Source organism: Phallusia mammillata, chromosome 2, assembly GCF_965637545.1.
Source record: "Phallusia mammillata chromosome 2, kaPhaMamm4.hap1.1, whole genome shotgun sequence".
In the NCBI taxonomy this organism is placed as follows: Eukaryota; Metazoa; Chordata; class Ascidiacea; order Phlebobranchia; family Ascidiidae; genus Phallusia; species Phallusia mammillata.
This window is the reverse complement of record NC_137253.1, coordinates 10,503,131-10,519,011: the sequence shown is the minus strand read 5'-3', so window position 1 is coordinate 10,519,011 and position 15,881 is coordinate 10,503,131. Positions and strand designations below refer to the sequence as shown.

Here is a 15,881-nt window from a genome sequence, read left to right as displayed (position 1 = left end):
TTAGGTCATACAAAATCATTTAACCTTAAAAAGGAAGTCCAAAGTCACATTTTTTTCAAACTGGGGTGGATTGTACAGCCGATATTTTTACCCTCTAAATTGAAATGCCAAACTAAAAGAGTTATAGTCACAAAATCGGCATGCCTAACTCTGATATCATACAACATTTTAGTGACAAAAAAGGTTTGTTTTAGAGATAGACTAACTGTTCCAGCATAGTCAAAACCAGCTCCAAGCACACAGTCTGCTTTCCATGGTCTAAATTTTCCAATTGGTGTATGATCCAAGATGTATCTCAAGTGATGACCCTGTATCGGTGCGTTGTAAAAGTTTTCCTCAATACCTGATCAAGAAAATTGTTATACATTGTGAAACTTGTGAAGCACGCTTGGTGCATTGTGATATCACAATCATTCCTAGTGATGGGACAAGTACCCGGTACTCGGTATCGAACGATTTCAGTGGTATCGATACTCATACTCGGTATCGAAATATTTTGTCTCAGTTTTCGATACCAACGTGCGAGTACCGAAGGCCAATTTACACCATAAGAATACGGGCAACTTTATGCCAATATTTGCTTTGGACAGCACAAAAGTGGAAAAAAGTTCCGCCAGTTTACGTATATCTTTTTCGCTATCACATGGAGATTACAATTTTCGGCATGTGAGTGTGCACGCCTGTACCCTGACCATGGCAGATAAATTAGCCAGTGATATACAACTAAGTACAGCACTACCTTTAAGTACTCGGTATGGAATATACATGTGGTACTCGTACTCGGTAATTGCTTGAAAACCTGGTATAGTCCAATCACTACTAATTCCACACTAGGTTTGTAGCTTTCCTAGGTCTCTTACATCACCAGTGATGTGTTAAGCTGTACAGACCCCAGAAACATGTGTTATTCCAACATCTGACGCATTTACTAAAACAGTTATTTTTACAGTTACAGTTATTAGTAACGTATGTCAGGCATGAATATGCAAATTTAATGCTCGGGTCAGTTTGTGCAACTGCTCGGCCGAGCACCGAGTATCAAAAATAGCGATGCTCGGTACCGAGTACTCGGGTTCTGGCTCAGCTCGGCACATCCCTAATGCATTCCTAGGTTTATTGCCAGTTTGATTAAACTGCTGCATTGCCGATTGCATCAATTTTAACCAAAGTTGGATTTTATAGTTGTATAAACACATCTTTATATGTATGTTTGTTTGTTTTATTTAATCCTCAGTGGGCAGGTAATACCTTAATGTGTTATGCTCACAATCATTTCCCTGTCAAGTGGCCTGTTCTATTGTTGAATCATTTTTATTCGGTTATTTACATTTCATGTGATATTTATTGGAAGTATTAGGGATGGGCCAAAACTGCAAGTCTTCTGATTGGTCCAGGACCAAGCATCTCACGTTAACATTCGGAGCTGGGTCAAACATGCTTGGTGTACTGTGGCGTCACACACATTTGCATAACATGTAAGTCAAGCCAAGCGAAACACCTATGTTTTATAGTAATTTGTGCAACCGCAATTAATTAAAAATGCTAGTTTTATGTCTGCGATTCTTGATGTTACAGATATTGCGTTCGGGTGGGATGGTTCAAAGCATGTTTTCTTTTCAAAAACTTTTTTAAAGGTCAGCATTACTTCTTTTATCTAATGTTTGGCTTAGTTCATGTAAAAAAAATACTGAACAGGCGTTCATGTAATTACTTGGCTGAGCACTGGGCATTAAAAATTGCTCAGTACCAAGTACTCCAAGGTTTTAACTCAGTTTGGCCCATCCCTAGGTAGTATGTATAAATTGTATCATTCTGCTGGACCATGTGGCCACTATTCAAATCTCCAGGCAGTTATAGAGCAGCTATATGTCACTTCATAAGTATTGTGAGCCAATGCAATTATTAAACACACAGCACTAAGATTGTTTTTAGGAAACTTAGCCTTTAAGCCTTAATCCTTGGCTATTACATTTACTTACCAACATAAACCATTGCGCTGACTGAAGCAGATGCCATCAAAGTCTTCAAGATATCACTGCCAGCGTTATCTTTGATTGAAGCTAAAAATCCGCGATGTCTTGCACATTCAGTTTTTGCCTCCGCATAAGTCATCAGTGAAGCATCCAGCAATTTGTAACACCCAGGATCAATAGGAACTTTTTCAAGCAGTGCTCTTGAGTTGTTCACAGTCTTCCATGAATTGCGGCAATTTGAGTTTTGGCTGTGCTTTCCAGGAACTGAAATTTTACATGATATTGAAAATATTAAGATGAGATGACAAAAAACAATGAAAGTTGCTGCAATATTACATTTTTTTTCCATAGTTCATCAAATAAAACATCTTGGAAAAAAGAGGTTATTGCAACTCCAAGTATATGTGGTATGTAATTAACTCAATAATTTCAAACTCAGTGAATGCTTGTTACTGAAAAGACATAACTAACATTGTCTATTACATAATACGAAACAAGTAAATAAAAAGAAATTAATTACTTAAATTTAGTTTACTACTAATAGCTCCAAATTAGCAACACATACGGACACTTGATTGGTTTCACAGACATTGGTATAGTTAACAATGAGAAAATTTACCAATTAACTAATTTAAACAAGTTAGAATTTAAACAATGCAAACATCCATTTCACAACAATAGCAAAGTGCAAATACAACTTATCATAAAATACTTCCTTGCCTGAGCATGGGATCGCGGCATTGCAGGGAAGGACTTCATTGTTTCCACCAACACAAGGTGAAACTCCTTCCATCCCATTTATGCAAGTTCTGGTGTGACTATGATGCCCACCAACACATGTCATTGAACAAGGACCCCATGTGGACCATTCTGACCAGTAAACTAACCAATAGCAAAAATGGTTTAAATAAAGCACAATGTAGAATATATTATAGAATTCAAGACCTTTAAATAATTTTTAATAATTAAATACTAAATGATAGCAAATGTGGTACACATACAATTACACACAAAAGTGCAAAACAAAAATATCTTTTAATAATGATGAACTGATGTCTACACATTGCTGGCAATTTTGTGTTTAGGAAAGCTACTCTTAAAGTCTGTGTCTTGTGTACCTAAATATGTACAGAATGTCTATTCTCAAAATACTCCATAGTATAAGTATTTAAACACAATGTAAGACAAAAAAGACTGTGGCTGCAATCCTAACTTATACTGGGCTTCTTTCAAACTTAGTCTGCATATTAAAAATTATAAACTGCATGCACACACAAAAACTCTGTAAGAACCTTGCAAGTCTCCACAAATGGTTGATGGTGGTTCTTGGGGGCCTTTGTGCCAGAAATTGTTCAAATGTGTGTAGTTAGAGGTCAGTTCTGGAGGCCAACCAAGGTTAGTCAGACCAAGTGTGATATATCTATTGTCTGTTTCCTAAAAGAAAACGCAAAAGTTTTGGGGGAGTGGGCAGAACGTTATACATTAGTGTGGGTTAAATTTTAGATATCTAAGGGCATTAATGGTGCAGCACAACATCTTTATCCTGGAGGTCAAACAAGCTTCTTTGTGAAAAAATTCATAGTGTGCCAGGCCTATCATACCAAAACAGCCGCTTTCCAAAGCATTCCAATTCAGTAAGGCACAGGCCAAAAACATATAGCCTGCAGTGGAATTCAAATTCATGACAGGAGTCTTCCAGGACTTGAGCTGTACCAACCGAGCTACACAGACTCATTGATGAGCCCCTAAATCACAAGCCTCATATGCTGCACATGTTGGATTGTAGTACTAGGGGATCGCCACGCTTCAGGGCTGATCCCAGTTATAAATTTATGTTCATCTCAGCTAATATAGTTAAAATTTGCTAAAAATAGCTTAAATACCAAGAGCATCCTCCAGATCAATTAAACTTAAAACCTTTGACTATCATAAATCCACAAATCCGGGGCACATGAAGAAATTTTGTATTGCACTATAAAAATGGTTTGTAACCTTTTTGGTGTAGTTTCCCACTAAAGCAGTGGTTCCCAACCTTTTTGTAGTCATGGACCCCTTTTCTAAATTTGTTACGCCAGCGGTTCACATTATGTTTGTCTTAAATCAATATTCAACGGTTAATTTAAAGCCGGATCTTACATAATTTCCCTCTGCAAAACTTTTCCACTGGTTAAGAATGACTGTACTATAACATCATGCTACAACTACTATAAAATCATACTATTAAACATACCTAAGTATTATGACGACCGGTGATAAATCCTGGCATTATAAAATTTAAACTAGAAGATTAACAGAAAGTTTTTTATAGACCCTGTTCTTTGATTTGAATCATGTTGTTGTGAGTCAAATACACATGGCACTATAACCTTGTTTTACTAACATCTGTAAGCTTCCTTAGTCTAATGAGCAAATCGTTTGTTCCTCTGTCATCACATACAAACTTCTGGTTGTCTCTTGTGGAATCACATGGTTTTGTTGTTAACTGAAACACCAAAAATAAATTGTAACAAGCAACATTGCTCCAACAAATTTGCAATTGTTGAGTTGAATTGTGTTTATTTCGCCTGGCAAATCGTAGCAGCACAATTGCGCTAAAAACTAGAATAGTGGTTTTCCTATATATTGCCAGTTTATATATACTACATCATATTTAACGATGTATCACATATTGATTTACTATATTTATAATGGATATATATTTGGCACCTACATTTCATTGGGTCCCTATCTTTTTCCTGGCACTTTATACCATAATTGTTTCTGCAAGCATAATCTAATGGGTCCCCACACATGTGCACATGCGATTTGGTAACAGTAAAAATAGGGCACAATCATTGTTAAACTGGAATAGTGATTTTCCTATATATTCCATTTTACAGAAAATGTGCCATATTTACGCACCATTTGTTATAATTGTAAGGGATATATATTTGATGGATACATTCAGTATGGTACCAATACTTTATGGCCTGTTATAACATAATTGTTTTTGCTAGCAAAAACCAATGGGTCCCCACACCCACATATATTTTGAGTTCGACGTATTTAAGAAATATTTATAAACTTTTGTTTTGTAACAGTCACAGCCCTTTGTTGGTTGAATTATGATTTTTAATCCACACATAGCCTTCCCTGGCGCCGTTAAGTTTCTACATACCATCAATATGATTGCTTAGCTGGGCTTTTTATGTCCAAAACCTGTTCTGAAACAATTTTATTAATGCTTTCAGTTTGAGAAGTTAGGTTACACAGGTGTAACAAATAGTGAGGCGGTCTGCGTTTCGAAACACGAAAAAGTTGACCTAGATTAACATTTACAGCGCAATATAACCATAGGCGTCGATTTAGGGGTGACCGGGGTGACATGTCTTCCCTCCTGAAAAAACAGGGGTTACAACATATGTATTGTCTCCCCTGTTTTTTGTTTAAAATAAAGTACTGCCAGAAAGACCACATACACACCTATGCCCTAAAGTAGTTGAAACTGGATGTTTGTTATAGATTGAAGGTCACAATCAATGACAAACGCAAGTGTCTCGTGGTTTGTTATGCGAGGTAACAATGGTTGCAGTAACAATCGGCATTGTTATGTGATAGTTAATTGTTTTATTCCCAGCACATTCAAGCTGGTGGTTGAAGTATCTTATGTTTGCTTTATGTTAACTGCAGGAATGACTAGTCCAGGGGTGCTCAACCTTTTCGCCATGACGGCCGCATTGCAGATCCTTATTTTACCAACGGCCGGCCAATTACCTGCTTGCTTGTGTTTTAAAATTACTGATGTAACGAAATATTATATGTCAACCATCTAATGGCGCCTAAAAAGCTTAGACTTGTAACTTGAAGAGCAGATTGAGCTGAACAGTCTGACGATCAGTCTTAGCTGTTTATGACGTCATCATCTATATTGTGACGCTAAGGGAATCTGGTTTTTCGCATTGTTTGCACACAAAGGCATAAAATAGTCTGCCACATATGGCTACTAGGCTGGTAATACTTTTTCTGTTCCATAAAATGTGTTTAGAGCAGCTTGAAAATAAAAATATTTGACAAATAAGTTTTTATTTAGGTCATGGCCGCCAGTACATATATTTTAATAAACATGTTCATGCCCGCAGGTTGTGACCTCCTGGACCAGTCAAGCTAATATATAGGCATTTTTGCAGCCAAAACGCAAGCAACCCTCGAATAAGACGTTTTCTGTCTGATGTTGAGTCATTTAAAAATCATCACACGCAATGTAAATAAACATCTTGAACAATGTATACTTAAATACTGTCACAAATTTACTATCTCACTGTGTGAAAGTTGTATATCTGCAATGTTTAGTTCGTTACGTGCAACCGAATATGGGTCTATAACTTAGATCGTGCGGTCGCTAGGACAACGGAGCAGTTAACGTAACTGCTTTGTGTTCCTACGATTGTGGGCTTTAACGGCTGATGGATGTTTCCAAAACATGGAAAGGTCTCCCCTAAAATTTTGCAAATAATTAAAAAATCGACCCCTATGAATATAACTAACATCGTAACATCTTAATACCAATAAGAAATGGTCAAGTGACGACTGCGTTCATGCATGAAGCAGAGGCATTTTTTCCATGCGTCACTATCGTCAATCACTCACTGAGCGACAGGCCAAGACGGTCATGACGTCATACACATCGCCTGTCCCTGCCGTGACCCCGCAGCGTTAACGTTTACAGCGCAATATCACTAACATCGTAACATGTTAATTCAAACCAGTGAGAAAATGGTCAAGTGGCGACTGCGTTCATGCGTGAAGCAGAGGCATTTTTCCATGCGCGACTATAGTCAATCACTCCCATTGCATCAGCTGTGCACAGAGCGAGCACAAATTTGACAAAAGACAGCATGTAAAAACATATTTTTACTATTACTGAGCCAATTGCACTGAAATTTTTAACAGCCAACAAGGAGTACCCTATCCACAGCTGTTTAAAATTTCAGCAGGTTAAGTTTGTATTTCTGACCTTATTAACATGTGAACAAACAAACAAACATTTGGGGGTAAGGGGGTGAAAATGGATATATACAACTTCAAGTTACAAAATACTTCAAAATACGCTGCAATGTACCAATCAAAAAAGTATGAAACTCCAGAATCATCTGCTTTAGCAAGTATAGCCGTTTCAACAATTTCACGTTTTGGGGGCCTGTGGGTGAACCGAGGGATCAAACGGGGTCAAAATTCACATGGACCATCTTTAGACCAACAACTATAATGTGTGTAAATTTGAAAAAGTTTGAAGCATTCTTTCTTGTCCAAAACGTTGGAACAAATGCGCGTTAAAAATTTCACGATTTGGGGGGCTGTGGGTGAACCGAGGGATCAAACGGGGTCAAAATTCACATGGACCATCTTTAGACCAATATCTGTAATGTGTGTAAATTTAAAAAAGTTTGAACCAATTTTTCTTGACCAAAACGTTGCAACAAATCTGCGCTAAAAATTGCACTTTTTGGGGGGCTGTGGGTGAACTTAGGGGTCAAAATTCACATGGACCATCTTTAGATCAATATCTGTAATGTGTGTAAATTTGAAAAAGTTTGAACCATTCTTTCTTGACCAAAACGTGGGAACAAATCCGCGTTAGACGGAAAAAAAGAAAAAAAAAATACGGACAAAAACAATATGTGTCCCCTTGGGAAGGGGACCCATAAATAGCTGCGCAACATTTAAATGTTAAAAAGTGTGACAAAGTTGAGGGCACAATTGGGGAATAGATTATAAATGCACAACAGTTTTACTGTTACTACAAGTGTTTAGAGCAGGGGTGGCCAACCCGCGGCTCGCGAGCCGCATGCGGCTCTTTGCCTAGTTATATGCGGCTCTTACGTTGTTGTGGAAGTTTGGGGTCACTGCAGATTTTTTGGTTAGTTTGTGGCTATGACATTTTGCTTTTAAACAAACTTACTATCGGTATGGCCACAAACCTTGCCTTGAAACTGCAACCTTATTACGTAAATGGCTTGATTATGATGGCACATATTCAATTGTTGAACAATGAATGATTCCTCATTGTTTCGTACAATGCAAACAAGGCACAAAGCAACAGCAATATTTACAACAACGTGTTCCAAAATTAATAATGTTTCAATCCGTTGTTTTTCGGGTTATGGCCAACGTTATTTTATGGGCAGTCTGTCTCTTGGTCGTGGGTTTGAGTTGAGCGATTGTTGGTGTTGAATGCATTAGTGACGTTGCAATGAATTTAGTTTCACCACCTTGCATTTTTGTAAAACTCGACGCCTACTTTGGGGCTCGTGCGCGTTAGATGAAAGTACCGCTAAGTTCAAAGCAGGGAAAATCTTTTAAGTACCGGTAAGCAATTTTTGTCAAGTTTGCCTTCAAAATGGCAGAGAAAAAAAATTTCAGTACATCACCAGACATGAATCTCACCGTCCGTTACTGATAGTAAGAGAAAAAAAGAAAATTTTAATTTTTTTGTTTGTTTGTGGGATTCGTTAAAATTAAAGAGATTGTGTGTAAGACAGTGCAAATCATTCATTGTTAAAAATGACTGGCCCGTGGTCTGTACAAGTCAAATTGTGTCATTATTATGTTTGTGTGTGACATTTAGAATAAATCTGGCTAATACAGGTCGCTCATGTTGGCCAATGTTTATAATGTGGCTCTTTGTGGTAACACAATAACAAATGTGGCTCTTAGGCATTGGCCGGTTGGCCACCCCTGGTTTAGAGCCATAAATAAAATAAAAAAACTAGCACAAAACAGGCATGTAAGTTTTAGACTCAGGGGATATATTTCGGTACACAGATGAGTCTGGCTCATTGCTTTTGTTAAGTCTATGGAGAATAGGAATCAAAGCTTATTATTTGTTAAAAAAAGATCCTGGTTAATTTCATATTCTGGTAACAGCAAAAAAATGACAATTTGAACTTGTAATTATTCAGATTTGTCTGTGTGCTTATGATAAAAGGATAACTTATTTAGCTTTGTGTGATAAAAATTAATCAAATAGGTACATTACGAACTGAATTACAGAAAAGTACAGAAACCTTATCTAGTGTACCTCAGGGGTAGTGACTGCCATTGGGTTTTGGCTTTCTAAGCATCGTCCAGTTTCAATATTTAACAAATGAAACGACTTCCACCATTTCCACAGAAACCGGTTTCTACAAACATAAAAAAATGTCACATTAAGAATAATTGCACATTGGTTAATCACTTGTCTGCTGCAGATAAATTGCGAAATTAATTACAACTTGTAGAGAAAAAACTGGTTATTCACATATTTTGGTTATTGGCATAAAAGGGCATGGATATGTGTGGTAAATAACTAGATTCATCTGTATTTATTTTTATGTCGAATTACATCAAATTTCATCTATAGTTTACAAAAAGCTTGCTTAAATTACTTTTTACTGTGTTTTTAGGATTTAACTGGACAACCTTTCAGGATTTAACTTGCTGGGGCATCGCCTATAAGCTCGTACTCCATTAATTGGACCAGCAGGATCATCAGTAATTACTTCCATACATACTTGTTTCCACTCATTCTTGATCTGAAAAGCTATCCCAAAATATGATCAACAAAATTTGAAAGCTATCAAACACAAAGAGACTTACTGTCATTACTATCTTGACTTGCCACACAACTTGTCAAAACTTCGTCCTTGCCATTAGTGCAGTCCAAATAACCATCGCAAACCAATTTTACGTCAATACATGAATCCAATGCATCCTTGCAAGCAAATCTAGAGTCATTGCACAATGCTACAAACAAGAAAACATGTTACAGGATTCTGCTCGCGAATCATATGCAGTTCTTGTGATGACCGCGTCTGACTCTCAGACAAATCTTTATTTGCATTTTGAAATATGTGACTTTAGTTGCTCTCTCACCTAAAAAGACCTTAACCCTTGGTTACAGTGTCATTCTGTTTGAATCGGCTAAATTTCAATTCGGCCGAAAACGAATATTCGGCGGTTTTGCTGAATAAATTCGGCCGAATCAACCGAATCATTATTGCGTCACGCGACTTCGTACAGTATGCGTTTGACATGAAAAAAATGTTTATTTACCAGGCAACTAGTGCAGAATAGTTGTGTTTCGTCCTAATTTCGGTTCTGTGGGGTTTAAAATTGCCTCAAGCATGATTGGCAACCTGCCAATGAATTACTATTTTTTTACAACCTTGGGAAAAAAACGATAATGTGTTGAAAGAGATACAAATTGATGCGATTTTTGTTATGTTTGGGCTTTTGAAAGATTGTGTGGTACCTCAATAATCAGAAAAGACACGTGTAACATTTTAAATTTGTTTTCGTAAAAGATTCAGTTTCGGCCGAATCGCAACAAATTATTCGGCCCGTAACCGAATCTTTGCAAAAATCACCGATTCGGCCGAATAAATTCGGCGAACCGAATATTCGGTACATCTCTAATTACAATGAAAAGGGAAACTGGTACAGACACATGTAGATGGATAATTAAAGTGAACAATTTTTGGAGAATTAAGTGTGTTAAAGTAGTTAAAAAATTTCTGACTTCAATTTTACCTAAGACAAGTCTTTATGGTGTCCTTACACAGTTTATTGCTATGTTTGTTTGTTTTTTTGAGAAAATTGGTATATTTAAAAGTTGGGAAAAAAGCTAAAAAATACCATGAATCTACAACATTATAAATGCTCTTTTGTTTTAAAAGGACTTCACAAACACAGACTGCAACTACACCTAATGAAGTGTGATTTCATTACTATGGTATATTAGTCAAATTATGGTGAATATAAGCCAATCTGAGCTGTTAAAAATGAAGTCACATACAACTATATGTTTCTCATGTCCCTGTTAGACCTACTTCCTTTTTTCTGAACAATTATGTACCTCATCATATTGTCAATCATAGGATACTGTACAATTAAAAAACATTTTTTACTTATTTTGCAGATTAAAATTTATACATTTGTTAAAAATAACAACACTGTATACTTTCAACTTAAAACTAGAATCTCTTAGTGTCGTTAATTGGCGGATGAAGACTATAATGAACCTTATGTCTATTGGTGCAATGGAAAAAAATGTTGTTAGTTATATATATATATGCCGTAAATGAAGAAATATTAGCTAAAAAACAGTTTGCTATGAAACCCCAACATGTAAAACAACATATTTTCGACAGCTGCTGCAAAGCCAGTATGTTGAAAACATGGAGCAGACGAAACATTGAAATGTGAATTTACTAGCGAATTCAATGCAGTTTTCAAGTATATATTCACACAAAACATAAAATAAAAAAAGTAGTCAAACCTGGAAATGGCGCTTTGGTGACACCAGCACCGGCAGAGACATTGGTTAAACCAGCAGCACCAGTAACAGCTGCAAAACACATCTGGTCAACAAACAAGCTTTCTCCGTGCATTTACTAAATTTTTAACAGCGCTTGGTTGTACCTGCAATGGGAGGGGGAACTGTTGCACCATGACATGCAACACATGCTTTATGTTGAACATCAGGTCCTTTACATTCATCAGGTTTACCAGTACACAGCCTTGTCCTTGTTTGTGTTCCTCCACAAGAGCCAGAACACAAAGCCCAACCTGACCATGCTGACCAACCTCCACCTGTTTTTTGGTTGTTACTTAGTTTGTTTTTAGGCTTTACGAATTTGGTACATATTTTATAAACAAGTTCAAAACAAAATTAAAAAAAGTACAAGACATTGATCTTTATATTACTAACATTTTTACTTCGTACTAATTGTGCAGTGGTGTTTAAAAATCATTTGCAAAGCCTCCTTTGTATACTGTTATAGCCACAAACTGTGTTTTGAAGCAAAGTTGATTTTTTTCACCATAAACCTTACCGGCAGATTTGCGTTAAGTATGTATGGACCCAATGTTGGATTATTAAAACAAGGTGAGAAATGTCAAAAAAATTGGTTTGGCTCCACTATGTTTGCAGTGAAGCATCAGAAATTATATTTCCTTCTGGGTAAATCAGGCAAAAGACAGTGTAACTTGTACTTTGCACACAAGATGCCTATTAACTTTAATAATTATATTATCAAATTATAATTTGTGTGTTGTGAAATTATACCAATTGGTGTTTTTCATGTATGTATATTTGAATACAATGTCATTTGGGAAATTGGATGAAAGCTAAACTGGGCGCATTTTACAGCATTAAAGTGTGGATGTATAAATTGATAATACTTACCACAAATTCCACATGATCGACGACATGACACCCTGGCTTCATACAAATGACACTGAATCCACTTTACATAAGCATCACAAACATCAGTCATCAAAAGATCATCACATACCGGTGGGACAGCTAAACATAAAAACAATGTATGGAACTAAACAACACAAAATGCTGCCAAATATCCTATTGTGACACATGACAAGGCATTGTTATGTGTAATAAAGGGTTCTTGCGTCAACAAACTGTTCAGGCATTTTTGTGCCAGAGTAGAAACAATGTTTTTACTGGCTGTTACTTGGTATATAACTATAAAAGATAAAAACAAAATTATCTATTGATTAAAAACCGTACATAGTCACCCTGATGTTTGTGCCAGAAAAAAGTTTTACCTGCAAAAATTTCAGACCTTGGCCCGCGGAGTAAGTTAATGATTTTTAATGGCCTGCAATACAATAAAGTTGGACCACACCATTTTGAATCAATGATATTGTCCAGTTTGTACGATTAATTAGATGATTTTCTTAATAAATGACCAGCAAGGGTTTAGAAGCTTTATCTGTGATTGCAATTAAACAGGTTATGTGATAAACTGTCATGTGTTTAACCAGATTTGTCTGTAATGGATAGGGATGTCCAAAGTAGTATATCAAATCCTTTTGTTGTATATATTGGGTAATTGGAACCGTCATAAATGTGTGCTTTTACCGTTTGTAAAAATGTAAACACATGCGTTGCATATTTATGGCAATGCCTTGTCATTGTGCCCATCGAAAAAGACAAGGACTAGTTGGCGTCAAGTCAGAAGGTGCTATAGCAACACCATAACGACAGTGGTCCATCGGAGGTAAAATTAGGGATTAGCCTGTGACGCTTGTTTGTTACAGGATTAATGTTTATGCGGTGCCATTAACAACAACTTGTTGGCGTTAGATTGTTTTCGAACTTTGACAACAAAATACAAACGGTTATGGCGTTAGGCAGTAATTAGTATGGTATTGTCTGTCAAGATTGCAAAAACAGTAAAGTAATGCTTAAAAACATATGGTGTTTGGGTCATTTCTTAACCCCAGATAAACATAAAAATATAGTGGAAACACGCTGTAAAGTTCATGTTTTGTGTTGCAAAATCGTGGGTAGTTTAATTGGGATTTGAAAATTAACCACCCAATGTCCCAACTTGCTGGGGTGCCTGTTTTTTCAGATGTTTCAAGTTAGCAAACATTATATATTTGTGCACTAGGGTGTCTATGTCAGTTCTCTGCCACCGGCCAAACCAAAATTACCTCAGCATGCTCACAAAATAGTTACTCCTACTGAAGGCAATAAATACCACTAAAAAAGTTGTAAGGAGTTAAGTTTTCACAGTTGTGCTAAATTCTCTATGTCTTTGTAGATTTTGGGGCATTTCCAAGTGTCTTTTCTTTGTTTTGATTGTTTCTTTTTTACATTTTAAGTGAAAAATATATTTTATTGTGTTTTAAACTGGATTGAATTCATGGTTGTGAAGATAATTGATTGAATAGTGATGGAAAGTACCCGGCACTCGGTATATTTGCTTTTCCGCCAGTTTACGTATATCTTCTTCGCTATAATGTGGAGATTACATTTTTCGGCATGTGTGTATGCCACAGGACCTTGGCAGATAAATTAGCCAATGATATACAACTAAGTAGAATACTGCACTTAAGTACTCAGTAAACGTACTCGGTATCGACGGTTTATACATGTGGTACTCGTACTCGGTATCGGTATCGGTACTCGCTTCAAAACCTGGTATCGTCCCATCACTATTCTAGAATACACAGTTATTCTACTTTGAACATCCCTAGTAATGAAAATGATCATGAATCCCGTGTTACCTTTGACCTAATTAGTTGGTAAAGTTTAGTGGCAACACACGTTAAAAATCGCTGTTTTGGGAGCCAAAAAAAAGTGTGCTCTAGGGGCGACTTGAAACAAAAAATACATGTAATAAGATGTGTCACATTTACTTTTTGCTTATGACATGTGATGTAATATCTCGCGAGAAATTTTACCTTATTTCTCGAGAATCAAGATTCGATTTTTTTGGATACTTTTTAAAAATTTCTTGAGAAGGAACTCTACATTGTCCCTAGCGATATAAAGGTAGGCAAGCGATATAAGGGTGAACCAAGGGATATAAATGTGCACCAAGCGATATAAACATTGACCAAGCGATAAAGGATTGAACCAAGCGACATAAGTGTGCACCAAGCAATATAAATGTGCACCAAGCGATATAAATGTGAACAAAGCGATTTAAAGGTGCACCAAGTGTTAAAAAGGTGCGCCAAGCTGTGTTAATAATGCACCAAGCGATCCAAGCGATCCTGTATATTTCAGATGCACCCCTTTGGCCCAAATATACAACTGAAATAGATAGTTTTTGCCCATCTCAACTGTTTTTACATGAAAATGGCTTTCAGCAAAATTAAATTTTATGAAGTGTACACACAAAAATTGGTTTACTGTCTAATTTTTTATTGTTCTAAAAGTTGTGCGTAAATTAAATAGGCCAAAATCGTTCCGTTTACCACTGCGTGATAACAGGGAGTCGTTATCTCAAAGACGCGAGCCTTCAATCTCCTGTATTCGCTTGTTATCTAATCGCCAATTGTGACGTAACAAGGGTTTAATAAGGAGGTTTATGCGCTAACAATCGGAAAGTCACGTTCCGGCTAGGACGCTGATAGCAGTTTCTTGCTAAGTGGTAACTGCACTAAGTGCAACATATCAAACTGTTTTTGCATTTGAACAATGTAAAAGGGTTAAAAACGTGTAATGTTGTGTTGCTTTGATCCGCCAAACACGTAATAGTTTGTCAAAAACATTAGATCGATGTAAATCGAGTTATGTTATTAGGGTAATTTGTTACTTGCCAGGCACAATTTATGCCTTCTGCAGTTACCATCTTTAGTGCATTCGTGATTTTACGCAACTTAACAGTAGGATTACCGCTTCAGCAAAAGATTAAGTTCTTTAGAAATTGGACCCTGTTTTTTAAGCAACGATTTTGATTACCTGACAGTCACGCTTATTTTGCAGCTGCAGTTTGGCTGAGTAAGCTAGATAGCAGCGGCGAAATCAGAAAACTACAAAGCTTTCGCTAAAATTACCTGTTCTTACTGTCAATTAGATGGGTAGAGAAACCGCCAATTTTGGAAAAAGTGCTTTGCCGCATAACGCGTCGTTTTGAACGACGTGTGACGTCATTAAGGATTTCCCCCCAAAAAATTGTTGGACCCCCCCCCCTTTAAAAATTTCTGGATACGCCCCTGGTTCTAAACAAATCTGAAATGTTGCTATAGATTAATGTTTTTTTTCTAAAATACACTCACCTAAGCAAAATATAATGCCAGTAACTGCACACAGCAATGAAATGTGCACAAACTTCTCCATTCGTAGATTTGCAAATTCAAACGAACATATTTAACACTTCAAACATCATGTGCGATAGAAAAAAAACATTCTGCAATGCCATTGAGATGATAACTAGTTGTCGTTCGAAGAGTTGAGGTTTCCCGCCTAATCTCTCACAAAAAGGGTTTTTTCCGACATAGAAACCAAACCACATTTTTTTAAGATGGCAAACTTTAAAACTTGCCTGTTAATTTTTGCATCGGGAGGTCACTCGAAGATAATAATGAGCAGAACAAAATTTAGTAACTATTACAGATCGACGGTTATTATTC

The 15,881-nt window shown here is 36.6% G+C and overlaps 1 protein-coding gene across 1 annotated transcript in view; it reads right to left on the bottom strand.

Annotated features, from left to right (window-relative positions):
* The window catches only part of LOC145212961 (uncharacterized), an 85,704-nt gene extending 69,970 nt beyond the window's left edge, over nucleotides 1–15,734 (bottom strand). The window contains exons 1-12 of the mRNA XM_080081208.1: nucleotides 15,528–15,734; nucleotides 12,178–12,297; nucleotides 11,412–11,582; nucleotides 11,269–11,337; nucleotides 9,588–9,734; nucleotides 9,411–9,531; nucleotides 9,031–9,133; nucleotides 4,354–4,455; nucleotides 3,266–3,407; nucleotides 2,694–2,855; nucleotides 1,980–2,237; nucleotides 207–343 (exon numbers count right to left, since the gene is read on the bottom strand). Of these exons, the coding sequence (XP_079937334.1) occupies nucleotides 207–343; nucleotides 1,980–2,237; nucleotides 2,694–2,855; nucleotides 3,266–3,407; nucleotides 4,354–4,455; nucleotides 9,031–9,133; nucleotides 9,411–9,531; nucleotides 9,588–9,734; nucleotides 11,269–11,337; nucleotides 11,412–11,582; nucleotides 12,178–12,297; nucleotides 15,528–15,588 (1,593 nt within the window). The 5' untranslated portion in view covers nucleotides 15,589–15,734. The remainder of the gene's footprint in view (nucleotides 1–206; nucleotides 344–1,979; nucleotides 2,238–2,693; nucleotides 2,856–3,265; nucleotides 3,408–4,353; nucleotides 4,456–9,030; nucleotides 9,134–9,410; nucleotides 9,532–9,587; nucleotides 9,735–11,268; nucleotides 11,338–11,411; nucleotides 11,583–12,177; nucleotides 12,298–15,527) is intronic.
* Nucleotides 15,735–15,881: the final 147 nt, after the last annotated feature.